The sequence below is a fragment of the Homalodisca vitripennis genome, chromosome X (assembly GCF_021130785.1).
Source record: "Homalodisca vitripennis isolate AUS2020 chromosome X, UT_GWSS_2.1, whole genome shotgun sequence".
Taxonomy (NCBI): Eukaryota; Metazoa; Arthropoda; class Insecta; order Hemiptera; family Cicadellidae; genus Homalodisca; species Homalodisca vitripennis.
This window is the reverse complement of record NC_060215.1, coordinates 116,974,856-116,992,560: the sequence shown is the minus strand read 5'-3', so window position 1 is coordinate 116,992,560 and position 17,705 is coordinate 116,974,856. Positions and strand designations below refer to the sequence as shown.

Sequence of the window (17,705 nt, the reverse complement as noted above, 5' to 3'; positions counted from 1 at the left end):
CCACAAACAACACCGAATTCAGGTTTCTGAGGAACTTCTTGAAATGGCAGATGATGACGAGAGCTTCTTGAAACGTGTTTAAGGGAGACGAGACATGGCTTTTGGGTTATGACGTGGAAACAAAAGCCCAATTATCACAATGGACATCAAAAGGCTCTCCAAGACCCAAGAAAGCTTGTCAAATCAAATGTGAAGGTCATGCTTACAGTGTTCTTTGACTGTAAAGATGTTGTCTACTATGAATTCTTTCCACAAGGTCAGACAATTATTAATTTTGTTTATCTTGAATCCTAAGATATTTGCATAACGCTGTGAGAAGAAAGAAATCTGAGCTGTGGTAAAGTGATGATTGGTTTCTTCATCATTACAACGCTCCTGTTCACTCTGCATTAGTCATCCGTGAGTTTTGTGCAAAAAACGCAATGGCTGTCATCCCTCAGCCCCCCCTACTCACCTTTCTTTGGCCGACTTTTTTCTATTCCCGAAGCTCAAGAGGCCCCTGATAGGACAAAGATTTCAAAAAGTTGACGAAATTAAAGAAAATAACAATGGAGCTGCTACACACCATTACAAAAGAAGAGTTTTTCTGGAGCCTTTTATCAGTGGAAATACCGGTGGGATAAGTGTGTAACTTCCCTCAGGGAGTACTTTGAAGAAGACAAATTCAAATAATTTGTATGTTGTATGAATAAATGTATAAAAATTCAGTCCTGGAACTTTTTGATTACACCTCGTATGTTGTTATTGAAAGTAACAATTTTCGTGGTTCTATTGAGTCAGCATTTGTATTGTAGTAAATTTAATATTGAGTAATATAAAGACTTATTTTGAATTATTAACGTAATGACATCTAATTTTATTTTATTATACATAATCATTTATTGGTATGTTGGTAATTCATTTTTTAATATATCATTAATATAACAAAATAAGGAATTTTAATTAGTAGATGATAAAAACAACAAAATTGAAAAAGAAGAATCTGTGTATTATAATAAATATTCGCTGAACATATAAATGTAAACAATAAGATAAATAAATGTACGTAAGTTAAATTACATGTTATTTTTGTAAATTTTGAAAGATTTTTACACAAATATTGCTTTCCAGGGATAATAAAAAGTTAGCACTTTTTTAAGATTTTTGGCTTTTTGGCGACCCTCATTGGCTGCTAATGTTTGGTAGGATACATTACAGTTTGTCATTACTCTATGTCTGTTTTTACCTTCACCTACACAGACCTTTGATTCAGCCAGCTAGTGGTGGCCTAACACTTTAGCAGGCTTTAGTGTGCTATCTTGGATATTTAGTAAAACATCAACAAGTTTTTCTCGTAAGAATGTGATGGAGTATTTCCTTGTGGTTCTTTCTGCGTTTTCATTATAGGCTTACCAGGCCCTAACTACTGCCATACCTAAAAGCATTTCCTCTGCTGCTTTGTGGAACCATTTCATGCTCTTGCACACAGCTGTAGTGCAAAAGAACATTTGGTCTAGCACATTGGTATCGATTTTGCCCTTATTATAATCATGTACCATTATGGGTTTGAGGATGGGGTTACATTGTTTCTTTTTTTGCCAATATCTGAAAATGTTACAGGGATCTTAGGTGAAATCAACTGTCATCTTGTCCATCGCACCCACAACAGTTTGTCACAATTTTCAGAGTTTAGTAATATTTTATAATTAACAATTTTAGTAGCTTGGAGGTTTTTTCTTATCCCTTTTCATATATTTCATCAAGTGACTTTAACATCTTTTAGTCTTTTTGTTCTTTGTTTTTAAAGCAATTAAAGTTATTTTGTCTCCTGCACCTATTTTGGTGATATTTACAGAGACAAAAATTAAAAAACCACGCATACAGTCACTTACTTTCTTTTAATAGACACATTTTATTTTGAGGTATAAATAAATGTTTTATTTATAAGCTTAAAGAATACATGCTGCAATTTGCTCATACGATTTCCCATGTAGTGTAAATTTTAAGTCTGATTGTTCAGTACCTGAAATATACTTTTTAAACAGAGTTTAATATGCAGATTATTTAAATTAGTATATCCTGAGAGATGGATATTAACTAACTTAAGGAATTTTAAACGATTTCCCATTAAATTAAAATCACAAATAATAAAAAAATAAGTGTGAGCAAATTCACTTCAAGCAATCTCTTGCATCCAGAAAGTGGGGGTGATATCTCTTATTTGTTATTTATATACATAATTTTAAATATGATTAATTTAAACACTTTTTCTTCAGTTTGAGCACTTTCTTAATTGTATGCACTATATATTAAATAATAAAAAGTAAGAATGTAATGTAACCATTTAACATTATGTTTGTAATAGTTGTATTACTTTTTTTGTAATAGGAATATTGATGAATGCTTATGATTTCAATTGAAGTATGCTTAAAGTATAATTGTTTAGGTTTAGCTTATTGGTAGGACAATTCCTTCTATTTGGAAAACCACTGTAGTGATACTGATTTTGTAGTTGGTTGAAGGACAAAGCCTTTTATTCAATTGACGAGTATTTGTCCTGTGACACTAGTGAAATAAAATTTTAGTCTACTTTTTCTATCTTTCTTGTTTCTTTTAAAGTTTATATATTATTTATATATAAAAACTAAGATTTTAAAAAACAGTGGTGATAGAAGCTCTAGGTCAGTTATAAAACAAAATTGGTACACACCCTACCTTGGTAAAATTAGGTTACTGTTGGACATTAGTTATGATAAAGTTAAAGCAAACCCTAGCCTTATCCTAGCACATAATAGACTTAAGAAATTTTATAGAATGCAAATAGATTTGGCAAAAAAAGCTGCAAATGATAAATTTATACTAGAATCTAATAATCAATGTAGAGCAGCGTGGAAAGTTATAAATTCTGTAACAGGCCGTGTAGCAGATAAGAGTGTAAATGCCAGTATACCCATTACAGCAAATCAGTTTAATAATTTCTTTGTAAATATTAGTAATAGTTTAAGTAATTTGCCTAGCCAAAATGTAACTAGTTCCTTGGATATTTTAAGCTCATCTTCTATCAAAACTCCTGTTTTACCTTTCAAATGGCAGGAGATTAACAATATTGATATTCATAATACTGTAAAAGAATTTAGCAACTCTAAAGCTGAAGATGTTTTTGGTATGTCCAATTTTTTGATCAAAAATATTATTGAAGATATCTCCTTTCCTTTATCATACCTTATCAATTGGATGTTTACTGTAGGCACCTTCCCACAATGTTTGAAAATTACAATTACTGTTCCAGTTTTTAAAAAGGGAGATAAGTCCTGTATAAATAACTACCGCCCTATTTCCTTAATTGCTGTAGTCTCTAAAATAATTGAAAGGTTACTAAAAAAACAGATGGAATATTTTTTTGAAAATAATCGGATACTGAATCCTGCTCAATATGGCTTCAGAAGTAAATTATCTACCATTAAGGATCTTGAAAATGTCATATCTACTGTTCTCGAAAGTTTTGAAAACAAGGAGGAAGTTGCAACCTTGTTGTTAGACTTAAGTAAAGCGTTTGATTTGGTACCACACAGTGAGCTAATTGATAAATTAAAGTATTATGGTGTAGAGGGGCGTGAGCTGTCTCTTCTCACCTCTTACTTGTCTGATCGTTATCAGTTTGTAAAGGTTGGTGACCAGAGGTCAGACCTTCAGTGTGTGAGAAATGGAGTCCCTCAGGGCTCTGTTCTGGGTCCTTTCTTATTTGTTATCTTTGTTAATGATTTGCCTGATTTTGTACCAAATAAAAGTATTCTTTACGCCGATGACACCACTCTATTGTCATCAAACAAGGATAGCATGCTAAATAAAGTGATAATTAATTACATGAAAGAAAGATCCTTCCTCTGGTTTGATGCCAACAAATTAAGCGTAAACGATGAAAAAACTGAGGAGATTGTCTTTAGTCTGAGCTCAAAGGTGGACAGTAAATCTGTAAAACTGCTGGGCATAAACCTGGATTCGAAGCTGAATTGGTGGGTTCACATAAACTCTCTTTGCTCTCGCTTATCAAGGGTTATTTTTCTATTGAAAAAATTAAAGTCCTGTACAAGCAAAAATCTAGTTATGAACGCTTACTTTGCTTTTTTTAATGCTCACATTACTTATGGCACTCTCTTGTGGGGCAACTCTGCTGGTGCAAAATTAGTTTTTAAGACTCAAAGAAGGGCATTACGAGTTATTGCAGGTATTGGTGAGAGAGATTCTTGTAGGCCTGTCTTTGTTGATCTAGGTATTCTTACCCTTCCATGTATATTTATTTTACAAAGCCTAATTTTCCTTAAAGAAAATCTTAATTTATATAAATTTAGAAGTTATGTCCATAACTATAGTACTAGATCTCAGAACTTGATAGACCTCAAATACTTTAGATTAAGTAAAACCCAGAACAGCTACATGTACATTAGTGTAAAACTTTTTAACCTCCTACCACCAGATGCAGTTACCACTACTTTAAGGAATTTCAGAAGTTGTCTTGTGAAATGGCTGAAGCAGAAGGCTTTCTATTCAGTAGAAGAAATACTTTTACATGATTTAAGTGACCTTAAATTTTAATAATGCTATGTTTTAATTTTTAACATTTATTATTTATTGTTTTTATTGTTATCTGTTGTTTGTTAATTCTATTATTAATTTATTATTATTTATTTTAGCATTAAGTTTTAATTAATAATATATTTTGACTATTTTTTAATTGTATATTTATTTGCATTTCTCTATAGAGATGGTGTTCTTGACTGTTGATGTAATAGTACATTATTGTAAACGTTATCTGACTTTGTCAATGCATACAACATATGTGGGACGACAATAAATGATTCTTGATTCTTGATTCTTGATTCTATTTCTCATTGGACAAAGCCTTTTGATGAGCATTTGTCCTGTTTCAATTTTGACGCCACCGTTACAAATTTGTTAAGTTGTTATTTATTTTATTCTCTGTTATTACTTCTTATATATTCTATTTATTGTTGTTATGTTATGAACTTATTTATTGTAGTTGTACATTAGTTTTTAATTATTTATTTATTTTATTATAGGCTTATTGAACAATTTTGTATACAAGAAATTAAGGAATTTGGTATTGGCTAGTTATATGAATATTCTGACGATGTCAATTGCATTTATATATGTTTAAAGACAAATAAAGAATCTTGAATCTTAAATCTTGAAAAAAGGCATTCAAACTCTCTCAAATTTTAGACCAATTTCTGTTGTATAGTGTGAGCCACAGTGCTCAGTGTGTAGGGGAGGTAGTGCAAGGGAGATAATTAATATCCTCCCCATAATTTCCCTTCACCAATTCTGTCCTGTATATTCAAAACCTAACTGTCATACTCACTTTCTTATGTGTCTTATTTTGATTGTAGTAAAATGTAAACAATGCATAAATCATCAATACACTGATTTAGAAAAAAACAAATACATATGATTTTTTATACAAGATGTTGATTTCATAAAATGACCGTACTGTGCCGTTTGGAGGGCAAGAATGATTAATGCACGTGTGCAAACCAGGTGACGACCACCATGGCCCACTCTAGCTGTCGTGAGGTTGAATGTAGTTTTCTTTATAAAAGACCTTTTTCATCTGATCTTTCCATATCAGGACAGCTTCATCAGAGATTTTTCAACTGTAACAAATTTTTCACCATTTTTATCAGCAGGTGGTTCTGCAGTTGAGTGAAGAAGTTAGGTTGATACTATCTATCTTGACTTCTGGAAGGAGTCTGATAAACTCCAACATCACATATTTTTGAAAATAATTACGGCTTTTGGATTTTCACCTAAATTATAACCTAGATAAAGTTCTACCCTTTAGAAAGGACATTCAGAGTATGATTTGATGAAGCATATTTTGAGATTTGTTGCCTACTTCAAAAATGGCTCAAAGGTCCAATTTTGGTTCTCCTTTTTTGTTATTGTTTATTGATGACATAACATCAATCCTGAAATGTGACATCCAGTTCCATGCGAATGTTATTAAGATTTATCCATCACTTGTAGGAGTTGCAGATTATTGATCTCTACAATCAACTATTGATTCTGCTGTAGGATGTGCTAAAACCAATTACATATTTGTGAACGTCTCAAAATTAAGGATTTACTTGTAAAACAAATCCTTTGTTCTGTTTGGTTTGAGATGGAGGCAGTAGGATTAAGTGAAAGCATCTTCTCGGGATATTTTATTGATCTCATAAATTGGAAGTTGATATTCTTTGAACACAAGCCGTGTTGTTTAGAAAAGTGTATTAGGCGAAACTTGGGTTTTATAGTATTAATCACCCACTTTTTCAACATCAAATATTCTTGTCTGATTCTTTACACATCCTTCGTTCAAAGAATTAATCTTCAGTATACCAGTTTTCTGAAATTGGCAAACAGGCTTCAATTATATAGCAATTGAATCTGTTGTGCTGCATTGCTTGTTGTGTTTACTCCATATTCATAGTTCTGCAATGTAAGAGTTTATCAGGAGAAATATAGGTTCAAGAGTTCCGGAGTATACTTAGTATGAAAGATCATTCTTTAGTCCCAATCTTGGAGCATGTGTTCCAATAATTGGTTGTACTGGCATCACAAATCTAATTTAAAATATAGATTTGAAAAACAACTTTGGCGAATTTTTATGCACCATGAAAATTACTAGTGGTTTGTGTGACTTATTCTCATTTTTCTTAAGTATTGCAGTTTGGGTCTCAAGGTTGTTTGAACAGTATTTCGAGATTTTTAATGGTCCGATAGTATTGGCTTACATGAGGATTTGTGTAGCGTAGAGTGAATGAAAGCCATAGCAAAAAAAAATGTTCAATTGAGTATAACTTACTTACTTTTAAAAATTTCAATGCATAAATTTACCAATGATTTTTACTCATTAACTTGTGTTGCCTTGCAATAATTTTTCCAGAGTTGAAAGTCGATTCATGTAACTAATCCTTTAATTTGATTTTTTAATTCCTTAGGCCAAAGCTATAAAATCTTTTTGTACTTAGGGCGAGGTTTGCAAAAAACATGGATGTCATAGCAGAATATCCACTTTTGGAACCAGTGAGTTTTCAGTTAGATGTGAGACGGAACTTGACTAGCTGCTGGCGCACAGATTTTCCAGACTTAGATGTCAGTGGGCGATTAAATTCTATTCATGTGAGTAAATATTGTTCCTTTTGTTGAAGTTGATATCAATTTGCATTAATTATAGTTAGACAATTTTATTTACATGTCACGTTATATTACTTATTTGGATATATACGTCAGTCTTCAAAGTTTGCAATGAAAGAATTATCTAGAATAATATAAAATTTACTCAATTTTTATTTTTGGATAGTGCAGCAATGTATAATTACTTCTTTGTAATAAACATGTTTTAATTGAGTATTTTAAAATTAATCATAACTGAATTACTTAAAAAAGTAGTGTGATTGTAAGCATAAAAAATAGTAGTTTACTTGATAGTTAGTTGGTTAGTAGTTTTCTTGACCAGGGTAGATGATTATTCATTTAAAAATAAAATTTACTGTCATTCTTTTTGAATTTTAGACTTTGTATGTTTTTTTAGGTAAAACTGACACAATATGACTACACCATGATTTTATCAATTATCACTCAGAATTTGAGTGAGGTTCCTTATACAGTCGAAATAGTTCCCTCCACTCCTGAACCTGCCTTTGCCATATCAACTGCTACGAACATCAATCTCAATGAGAGCAAAAGATCACCTCGAACAAGAGCAAAAATGTTGAAGGCTAAGGAAGGTAAATCTAGTAGTATACGTTATATTTACATATGTTAGTTAGGGATTGAAGAGCAAATTAGATAAGATCAACTGAAACAGTTTTCAATTCCAGATTTTTTAATACATCATTGTTTAATCATTATATTATAACGATTTCAAGATGTAATGGCAATTGTTTAAAACGTATCCTAACATTTACTGTGACTCAGTCCTAATAAGTTGATTAAGACTGATTTTATGTATATCATGAACTAATAGTAATACAGTTAGCTGGCTGCTGGAATATTTATACTCACTTTCCAGTCTTTTTCAGCATCAAAATAGATATAGATCTAGTTTCTGAAATAAAATATCAGGGAAAAAGGTGTGTGCTAGTCCATAATTGTGTCAGAACTTTGCAATTGTTTTATCATTGTCAACACAACCAAAATAAAGTATTTTTACTTATAGTAATACTCATCACAGCATAACAAAAAATAAACTTTTATATAAAAAAGCATCAGCAATAATAATTTTTAAGAGGAGATTAGTTTAAGTACTGAAGAAGCAACTCACCGCTATGAAATGGATTTTAGTTATCCGGGTAGCACAACCCAACTGATGGATATCTGGTCTTGCGGTGCTGAAACAGATCTGAATTAGACTGGGTGTGCATTGCAGTGGTCATTTGGACCGGTATTTGCAAAACCACCATCACTAAGTTATAGAATACATGACCAACAAGACAGACAACTAATAATTTGTATTGTAATTACTAAAAACAACCAAAAATATTAAAAGTACATTACGATTTAGTGCAGTAACTTTTCTTTATTTATAAAAGAAGTAACTAATAACTAATAAAATACTTTTTAAAACATATTTTACTCTCCATACTATCAAATGTTAATACTTAATGAAAGACCCAACCACACCTATGTATATTCGCTGAAACTTCTGAATTAATGTAGTGACTGCTGTCCAGCTAATAGTATGGCCAGGATGTCTTTCATTAAAAGCTTTTTAGCACCGTTGTAAGTTCCTACTTGTGCATACAGTAGGTCGAGTTCTACACTTTCTTCTATTGAATAAACCTTGTTTTAATTACCCGAGAAACTCCATTACTAAAAGTGAACACACTACTTATCGTTGTTCGTAAACCAAGATTTCAATAAACCAAAATATCAATTGGTAACTACATTTATTCAATAAAACTTTCGAAACACAACATGACATTATAAAAGATTGCGATTGAACAAAACGCAAACATACGCTCAGCTGTACAACAATGCTCATCTGTTTATAATATCTATCTCGATTCTACCAACATATGCTTAGTTGTTTATATATCTATCTCGATTCAATAATGAATGTTCTATAAAGAACAGGGATTACTGAATTACACATTCAAACATTAAACTCAATCAAACTCAATGGGACGTAGGTACGTTATCCTAATAATAACGTACCTACGTCATACTCTGAATAAAAAACTACAACTAAACTCAGTAGGAACTCAGTATTTGGTAACTGAATAAGTCAGATCTTTCAAGCGAACTGTTAGAAATTTGGGAAACTTATTGGATAATTAATTTTAATTGATTTTTCTTTATTTGTTAAATTAGGTATTAGTTTCTACGCTATGAATCACAATAATGCTCAGTTATGTTTGGAGCTGCTATTTCTTTAGAGTGGTCCAATTTTAATTCCTTAAGTGTATTTTTTGTTGACTTACCAAGAAGACCTTTAAAATGACATGTTACAAGATTATAAGTGCTATTTGAAAATTTTGAGTTACTCCCTACCCCTTTTTCCCCTGAGGGTCAAAAATTTGAAAATTATCATCAATAGTGTAACCCTTTGTAGCAAGTAAGATTCTTGCAAACAGATTTTAAATATCTACAATTTTAAAAAAAGTTAAGAGGGAGTACAACTTACTTTTCAATCACCCTGTATATTGATTGAGCATTACACTTTAGTTTGATAATGTTTCTTTACTTCCTAAATATTAGTGACTAATAACATTATTTTTAGAAACATATTTCCGTGCTTCAATAATATATTAATGAGTTCATTGATTGCTGAAAATATCAAACACAATGTTGAAATTAAAAAAATTGTAGGGGACCATGCCAGAACAGTGTCTATAACTGTGCAACATTGCTGTATTTGTAGTATAATATTTTGCAGCAGGTACTCGCTCAAGAAGTTAACTTTGACACTTATATACCAAATTTTGACTATCTGGACTGTATATAAGAGTATATAATTATAAAAGAGCTGTACTGTAGGGTTCGATATGTATTAAAAGTAGCTGAAAGCAAAACTTTGTATACCTCTAATACTTGACTCTGTATAAATCATTGACTGTGCTGTTCAAATAGAGAAAAATACTGACAAATTTCAAACTAAAATATTATCCACAATTTCCATCTTAAGTAACAACTATGGAAGAAATATTTTTAAAATAATTCAAGAAAAGTTAGACCATGAAATTTCAGTCATAGAGTTTATATTTGTGATATACAAGGGAGCAGCATATTTCAACCGCCTACCAGACCATCTGAAACAAGAACCAATCAAGACACTCAAGAGAAAGCTAAATCTATGGCTACAAGACAATCCTTACTACACAGAAAAAGAATTTCTTGACAACTAAACATGTTTAATTTTATGAATCTCATGACTCATAAACCTATGTATTGACTTTTAAGTATTGAATCAATGTACTGTTCTCAAAAAATATGTCTTTAAAGTATATTGTCTATTAATCCTGGACAGAAGTTTTCTGAAATTTTGAAGTAAGCCAGATTTATAAATTTTTCACCAGAGGATATTGTAATTCTTATGTCAGGATCTAATGATGTTTACAGCAATGAAGCTGCTAATGTCTAAAGCAATCTTAAATCTGCTGTACGTTTTTGAAACCATGTAAAAATCCATCCCGTTTCGTCATGACCTTCCTTTGTTTCACAAAAATGAGGAATTATACAACTCAATCTATTTATGTTTGAGATTGTTACGATAACGACAAATTTATAATTTTTAGATATGACATCAATGTCAGATCACTGTTTCACTCAATCTGGCATTGATCTTGACTGAACAGGTAAACAAATCATAGCTGGCAGGATAAGTAGCTAAATTGTAAGTGGTATTAAAACCATTGGAAAAAAGAAGCTAAAGAATCACCTATCAACATATTTTCCAGGATAAGTATGTCAAAGAAGAGAAACAAAATAAGAAAACAAAAATTCATAATGATAACATGAATAATGTGATCAGCATATTCCGACATGACTCGAGCATTGTTTTTGCTCACTACATGTCAGATGGTATAGGAAGTGACACATGACATCGGGAGTTGCAGTCATCTTTGACACTCAATTTGGCAAGCCCTCCCACTCTCACTGTTTGACCCTCCATAGGAATTAAAATGAAGCAAGTGTCTTTGGTTTGATCACTAAATTAAATTACTACAAGCCCATCAGAAAGTATTATCATATAGTATTTATTTCATTTAAAAAATTCAAGAACAGAAGCTTTAGAGAATTATCTGTTCACCTCTAGGATGTGTTAGAGATAAAATAACTTTGCATATTTTGTCTCTAATCTCCATAGTTTCATATTGCTACTGAACCTTCAATTCACATTGTTTCCTATAACAAAGACCCTATAGAGTTCTTCAATGTGCTTTCACTTGGTGAATTTATCAATAAATGCCAAATTTAATTGATCAAAAGCTATCCACTATATATAACAGTAAAATTGCCAGGTTTTTCTCAATTCCTAATACATCAGTCTTCCACCTTTCTTCACATCAATTTGGCCTATTTGACTTGGTCATTGCAATGTATTGTAAATAAAAGATTCTTGAAATAAGAAATTAAAATGTGAGTCAAATTAAGTTAACTATGTTACTACCAATGTAAAAATTGCACTTTCTCTTATTTGGACACAAAACCATTTACTAACTGTAGCATACAATATTTGGAAAAAAAGTTAAGAGTCATGGAATTTTGTATCTTTATCTAGTTTGTGAGAACAACTTCAAGCTGACTTGAGTAGCCTTTTATGTAATTTTATGTGTTTTACTTTTCTTATTGTGACATCATCACTTAAGATTTGAAAACAATCAATCAGTGCTTCCAATAAATTAACCAATATATTAGCTTTTATTAGAGGTTCTGTACAAACTTATCATTAAGTGTCTTATTTTCTCGTTGTATTATAATATTTTGTAACATTTTTTTTGCCTTTTTTAGATCATAAAGTTGTGAAACATGATGAGACTGGGCCTGTCAAGGTCGTCATCCAGTTGAATTTCACCATGGATAGTTTGATCGTTGATTTATTTAAATATGCTGACGTACAGGTACAGTGCTAAAATAAAAGTTGTTTTATCTGTATATGTACCAGTTGATATTTATTTAAAACCATGGTTTTTAAATTCAATACAGAACTGTTTTGACTGTAGCTCAGTTTACAATAGCTCGATTACTGCTGAGGTAAAGGTTCCTGAACTGAAAGACATATTTGTAATGTCTATAAGGGGATCTATCAGTTCATCCTCACCAAACTTTAATAGTATAGAAGATATATCGTCATACCCCGCTGAAGTTTTAAGTTGCAGTGATTTAATGATTTTAGACATTTCTTGTATACTAGTTGGTGTTAAGTACAAGATTTGGCGGAACTGTGTTGAGAACTGGTAAAGTTAGTTGTCTTTTTAACATTTCCATTGCTTTTTGTTGTTTCTTCTGCAACAATGGTGAAATATTGATTTAAATGGTCTGCTATATCTAATGGGTTTGTTTTTTCCTTCCCTTGAACTTCAAGTCTAGTCAGATGGTTTGTCTCTTCTTTGGGTTTTAAAATATCTGATGTATAGATACATATGAACAGAAGGAATTGGTGGTTGGTTCTTGTTTACTAATAGGTGAAAAATTAGATTTTATCAAAAGAGCATTTCAAATTTATAAATATTGATTGACTATTATTTTGAGTGTTCTTACATTTACATGCTATTATTTGGTTTGATTGTTATTTCTCTGTATACAGTTCTGGGATATCTGGCATCAAAAAAAATTCTTAATGCAATTTGGAAAATTATGGCAAATAATTCAAAATGATAATTATAAGAAAAATATTTTAATAGCTCCAGATTTTAATATTGATTTATTTACCTCAGACTAAGATATCAGCTGAGTTCAGTTACTTACTTTAATTATATGGTTTAAATAAAAATGTTAAATAATCAACAAGAGTTTCAGAAAAGTGTAAAACATGTATTTTAACGGTTACAAATAAGTTATATGAAGAAAATGTATGTATAAACATGGGTCCTAGTCTTTCTGATCATAATGCTTTACTTTTAGTACCACCTCCCCATATGTTTTATTATGTTTTATATTATAATAAAACATAGAAAACAGTATTTGTAGAAGGAGAAACTTTACTAAAGAATCAATACACCAATTATGCAGTCATCTTTGAGGTTCCTTTAATTTATTTGTTTCATACTCTAAATGCTAAAGACTTGTATAATTTTTTTCTTAAGAGAATTCCAAGTATTGTTTTAATTAATTTTTTCCTCAAAATGTACAAAAAAAAAAGACTAATATATTTTGTAATCTCACTTTACAGTACTCCTGCTGTAAATGGTCTAAATTATAATCTCAAAGAAACCTAAGTTTGTTGGATCAAAAATTGTATAAAAATCTTCCTATGGAAATTAAATTTAAAAAGTTTCTCATCCACAAGGTTATATATTCTTTTGATAAATTGTAATTTAATAATTCTAGAAGTAAGGTAGCCACAATTAATTGTTTTGCGTCAAAAACCGTTTTAATTATAATGATTTTATTTTAAACTTAATATATTTTCTGTGATATTTGTGTATTCTTGTTTTTTATCTAGTCCTACATTTAAAATCCTGATACGACTCATGTATATTTGTGTGTATACTGAATGATTAAAGTTGTTTTAAATATATTCAGTCAATACTGCAGTAAAGACTAATTATGTGAGGAAATACTGTAATATGAAATCAGGTTTTTAAATTACAAAAGATATAGATAGTAATAATAACAAAATCTTCTTTCCAAGCATCTTGCAAACCCCTTTTCCAAAATTAAATTTATTAACCCTACCATCTTTATTTATTTATGAAACAGTAATATATTTCAATAATATAACATATGTGCATAACATTCGTTAATTTTAACAAAATTATAGTGCTATAAAGAAAGAGAAATTTCAATCTCCTCATCATAGACTACATTATAATAAATTACCAAAAAATACAAAAATAGTATTCATTTCGAGAAAAATATTAAACCACTATTATTGAACTAACTATTATAGTACAGATAGTTTTGAATGACACATGTTTGAAGTAATATTGATTTTATTTTATTCTATTTGTCTTGGTTTAGATATTGGCAATAATTTATTGCAGTAACTTAGATAATAATTTTTTAGTTTTAGATTAAGATTATTTTTAACTTATATGAAGTTGTACCTGTTACTGCTGCTATGCAGCACAAATTCACATGTATTTGTACTAATACAAATTCTGATAGTATACAACATGCATGTAGTCATATAGTGCACATGCGAACAGGCATGTTTACTCAGTGTTCAACAAAAACTTTAACCATTCTCTTCTGTACTTTGGATTGGCGCTGACATTTTTAATTTTTACAGTAATATTCTACACCTGAAAATTATATATCTCTTTTGTATTTTTTTTAATATGCTCACTTAGTGTATTACAGGAAGAATGAATATACTCCTGTATAAAAATCAAATTGTAATTTTTCAGGACATTTTTACTTGTTTAATATTTGCACTTCTATACATGTTTTACGTAAAATAGAAAAAAATAAAAAATTACAATATTAACTTGTTGATTGGATAACAAAATTTAATTAATTAATTACCTCCATACAGTAAATGGTTTGCGCTCTCTGTAACATGTCACTGATTAGATCATAGATATTCATGGAAACTCTTCCTTTGACCTCTTCAGATAATCATTAGCTGCAACTAACTAAGTACTGTAATGCAGGATGAAACAGTGTCGTTCTCATCGAATACTGCCACCAATGGACTGGCTCGGTTCACACTGCAGGTGTTGTCAGTGAAGACAAGGATGATGTCAGATGATTCCCTCACCGTATCTGCCCTGCTGTTGGACTGCTTACTAGACGATACCCGACCGTCGCAGGAGGGCAAAATTTGTCGGTACATGGAGCGTAAGCCAGACCACGTCAGTGCACAACAACACCGGAGTTCTGGTAGCAACACGCGCTGGATGTTGGACATCACCTTCCAACAGAGTCCGAGCACCATTTTTGGTCAGTCTTTGGCTCAGTACTGTCGATTAAGGTTGAATAAGTGGATCAAACCATGTGGGAATATTAAAAGAGTTATGTGTTATGTACAGATATGACACCATATTTTGTTTACAAATATATGAACAGTAGAAAAATTTAATACACATAAATCATGCTATCATTTTGTTGAACACATATTACTTACTACGTACAAAAAATGTGAAGAACCACCTTAATGAATACAGAAGTTATAAACCATATGTACCGGGTGTCCCACGAAAAGGTTTAAACGTTTGATTTTTTATTACTTGCCAATTTATGTACCGAACATTTTCAAACTCGACACAATTCATTAACCCTTTTAGTGCCAGACAAAAAAATCAAAAGTTGGTCTGAGAAATGCCAGTGATTTTTCACATAATACTACTGAAGGATGCCAGGCCTATTTCAGCCGTTTTGCAGTGTTTTACTAAAAAAATTGTAAAAATTACAAATATTGAGATATTTTCCTAATTTTTTCATTGTTTTGCATTAAAATAAACTTCCTTATAAAAAACTATAAAGTAAATTATATTTCTATATGTAATTAACTTAAAAATTTAAAAAAGTAGACATTTTACTTACAGTTTTTATATTTTTCCAGTTTCACATGAAAAATAGTACTTTAAAAAAATTATTTCACTATAACACATACTATCACTTGAAAGAGCAATTAAAACTGAATACACACATAAAAAGTTTTGATTAATATTTCAAAAACCAAAAAAATCATGTTAATTTTTTTAGAAAGTTACATTTTCACTTTTTTGTGTTATTTACACTATTTAGCTTCTTTATAAAGCTTTTAATATTTTCCACTATGAAACCATTAAAAACTGTCTGAAACTGCTTTCTACTTAAAAAATAATGTACACTTTGTAAAATATCAAAAAAATTTACACACTTTTGTACATAGGTATTATAGTTAGGCGGTAACACAAATATGGTTACTCGTCACTCAAAGCACAATCACTCAAATCATCTGACAATAGACAATAGACAATAGACAATATTCTTTATTCATAAACGTTGAGTTTAGAATTTTTGTCAATACAATAAAGGACATACAGAACATAAAATTAAAAATATCAGTTCATGATGCAATTGATTTCCAGTTTATGAACTCTTGAATAGTGTAGAAGGGCTGCTGGAGAAACCAACTTTCGAGTGAGTTCTTCAGGTGTTTGGCTGGTGTTTTCTTCAGTGAGTCTGGTAGAATGTTGAAATAGATTGCTCCTTTGTATGATGGTTTCCTCTCATATAAACTTAGGTGGTGTGTTTCAAGAGCAAAGTGGTGTCTATTTCTTGTGTTGTAGCTGTGATGGTCTCCAGTTCTAGTCTGTCCAGTTGTTATAGAGTGCAAAATAGTATCAATTATATAAAGAGCTACTACTGTTAAAATCCTCAGTTCTCTGAAGGCTTCCCTGCAACTGTCTCGTGGTCTCAGTCCAGTAAGAGCTCTGATGGTTCTCTTTTGTATTACTAATACTCTTTGTAAATTTGTTGCTGTTGTACTTCCCCATACAATTAATCCATATCTAAGGTGGGACTCAAAGAGAGAATGGTAGGCTGATTTACCCATATCTATATTGCTAATTTGTTTAATTCGTCGTACTACATAAAGGCAGGAGCTAAGTTTTTTGCAGAGTTTATCCACATGAGGCTCCCAGGATAGTTTGTTGTCTAGAGTCAGACCTAGGTATTTTGTTGATGTTGTTACCTCTAGCTCTGGGAGACCCCTGTGATGGTTTCGGGAGGCAGTGAAAATTAGCTGCTGTGTTTTCTTCTCATTTAGTACCAGATCATTGATATGGCAGTATTGCTTTGCCATATCAAAAGCTATATACGAATTGATGTCAAGTTGTTCTTTGTCTTTCTCAGTAATAATAAGGGCAGTGTCATCAGCATACATCACAACCTTGCAGTATTTCTCCAGATATTGTGGGAAGTCATTTGTCAAAAGAGTGTAAAGCACTGGACCAAGCACAGATCCTTGAGGTACGCCTCTTGTTACTGGTAACAGTTCCGACTTTATTTTGTGAATTATTCCGTTGCTTGATGATGTAAGCTCTACGAGTTGTTTCCTGTTGCTCAAGTAGCTCTTGAACCAGTCTGCCTCTTTGTCTTCAATTCCTAATGATCTGAGTTTTTCAATTACTAAGCCATGCTCTAGGCAGTCAAAGGCCTTACTGAAGTCTAGGAAGATACTTGTGGCTATACAACCTTCTTCTAGTTTGTCGATAATAGATTCAACTAGCTGAGTTATTGCTGTGGTTGTTGATTTATTCTTCTTGAAGCCATGCTGTCTTGGAGTAAGAAGTTCATTTTGATTCAGGTGGCCTAGAAGTCTTTTCAAGATGACACGTTCTAGAATCTTTGAGAAGGTTGATATTAGTGAAATGGGGCGGTAGTTGCATGGTTCATTCGTTTGACCGTCTTTATATTTAGGATATATTTTTGAAGTTTTTAAACAATTTGGAAATATTCCTTGGGAAAGAGATTTATTAATTAAATTTGTTAGTGGGATGAGAATTTCATTTTTGCAATATTTAACCAATTTTGATGAAAAATCATCTTCTCCTGCTGAGGACTTTTGT

The 17,705-nt window shown here is 31.2% G+C and overlaps 1 protein-coding gene across 2 annotated transcripts in view; it reads left to right on the top strand.

Moving 5' to 3' along the window:
- The window catches only part of LOC124369822 (vacuolar protein sorting-associated protein 13), a 249,003-nt gene that overhangs the window by 121,122 nt on the left and 110,176 nt on the right, over positions 1-17,705 (top strand). For both annotated transcript variants that reach the window (XM_046827945.1, XM_046827944.1), the window contains exons 22-25: positions 7,011-7,161; positions 7,574-7,769; positions 11,995-12,104; positions 14,802-15,090. In XM_046827945.1, coding sequence (XP_046683901.1) covers positions 7,011-7,161; positions 7,574-7,769; positions 11,995-12,104; positions 14,802-15,090 — 746 coding nt within the window. The remainder of the gene's footprint in view (positions 1-7,010; positions 7,162-7,573; positions 7,770-11,994; positions 12,105-14,801; positions 15,091-17,705) is intronic.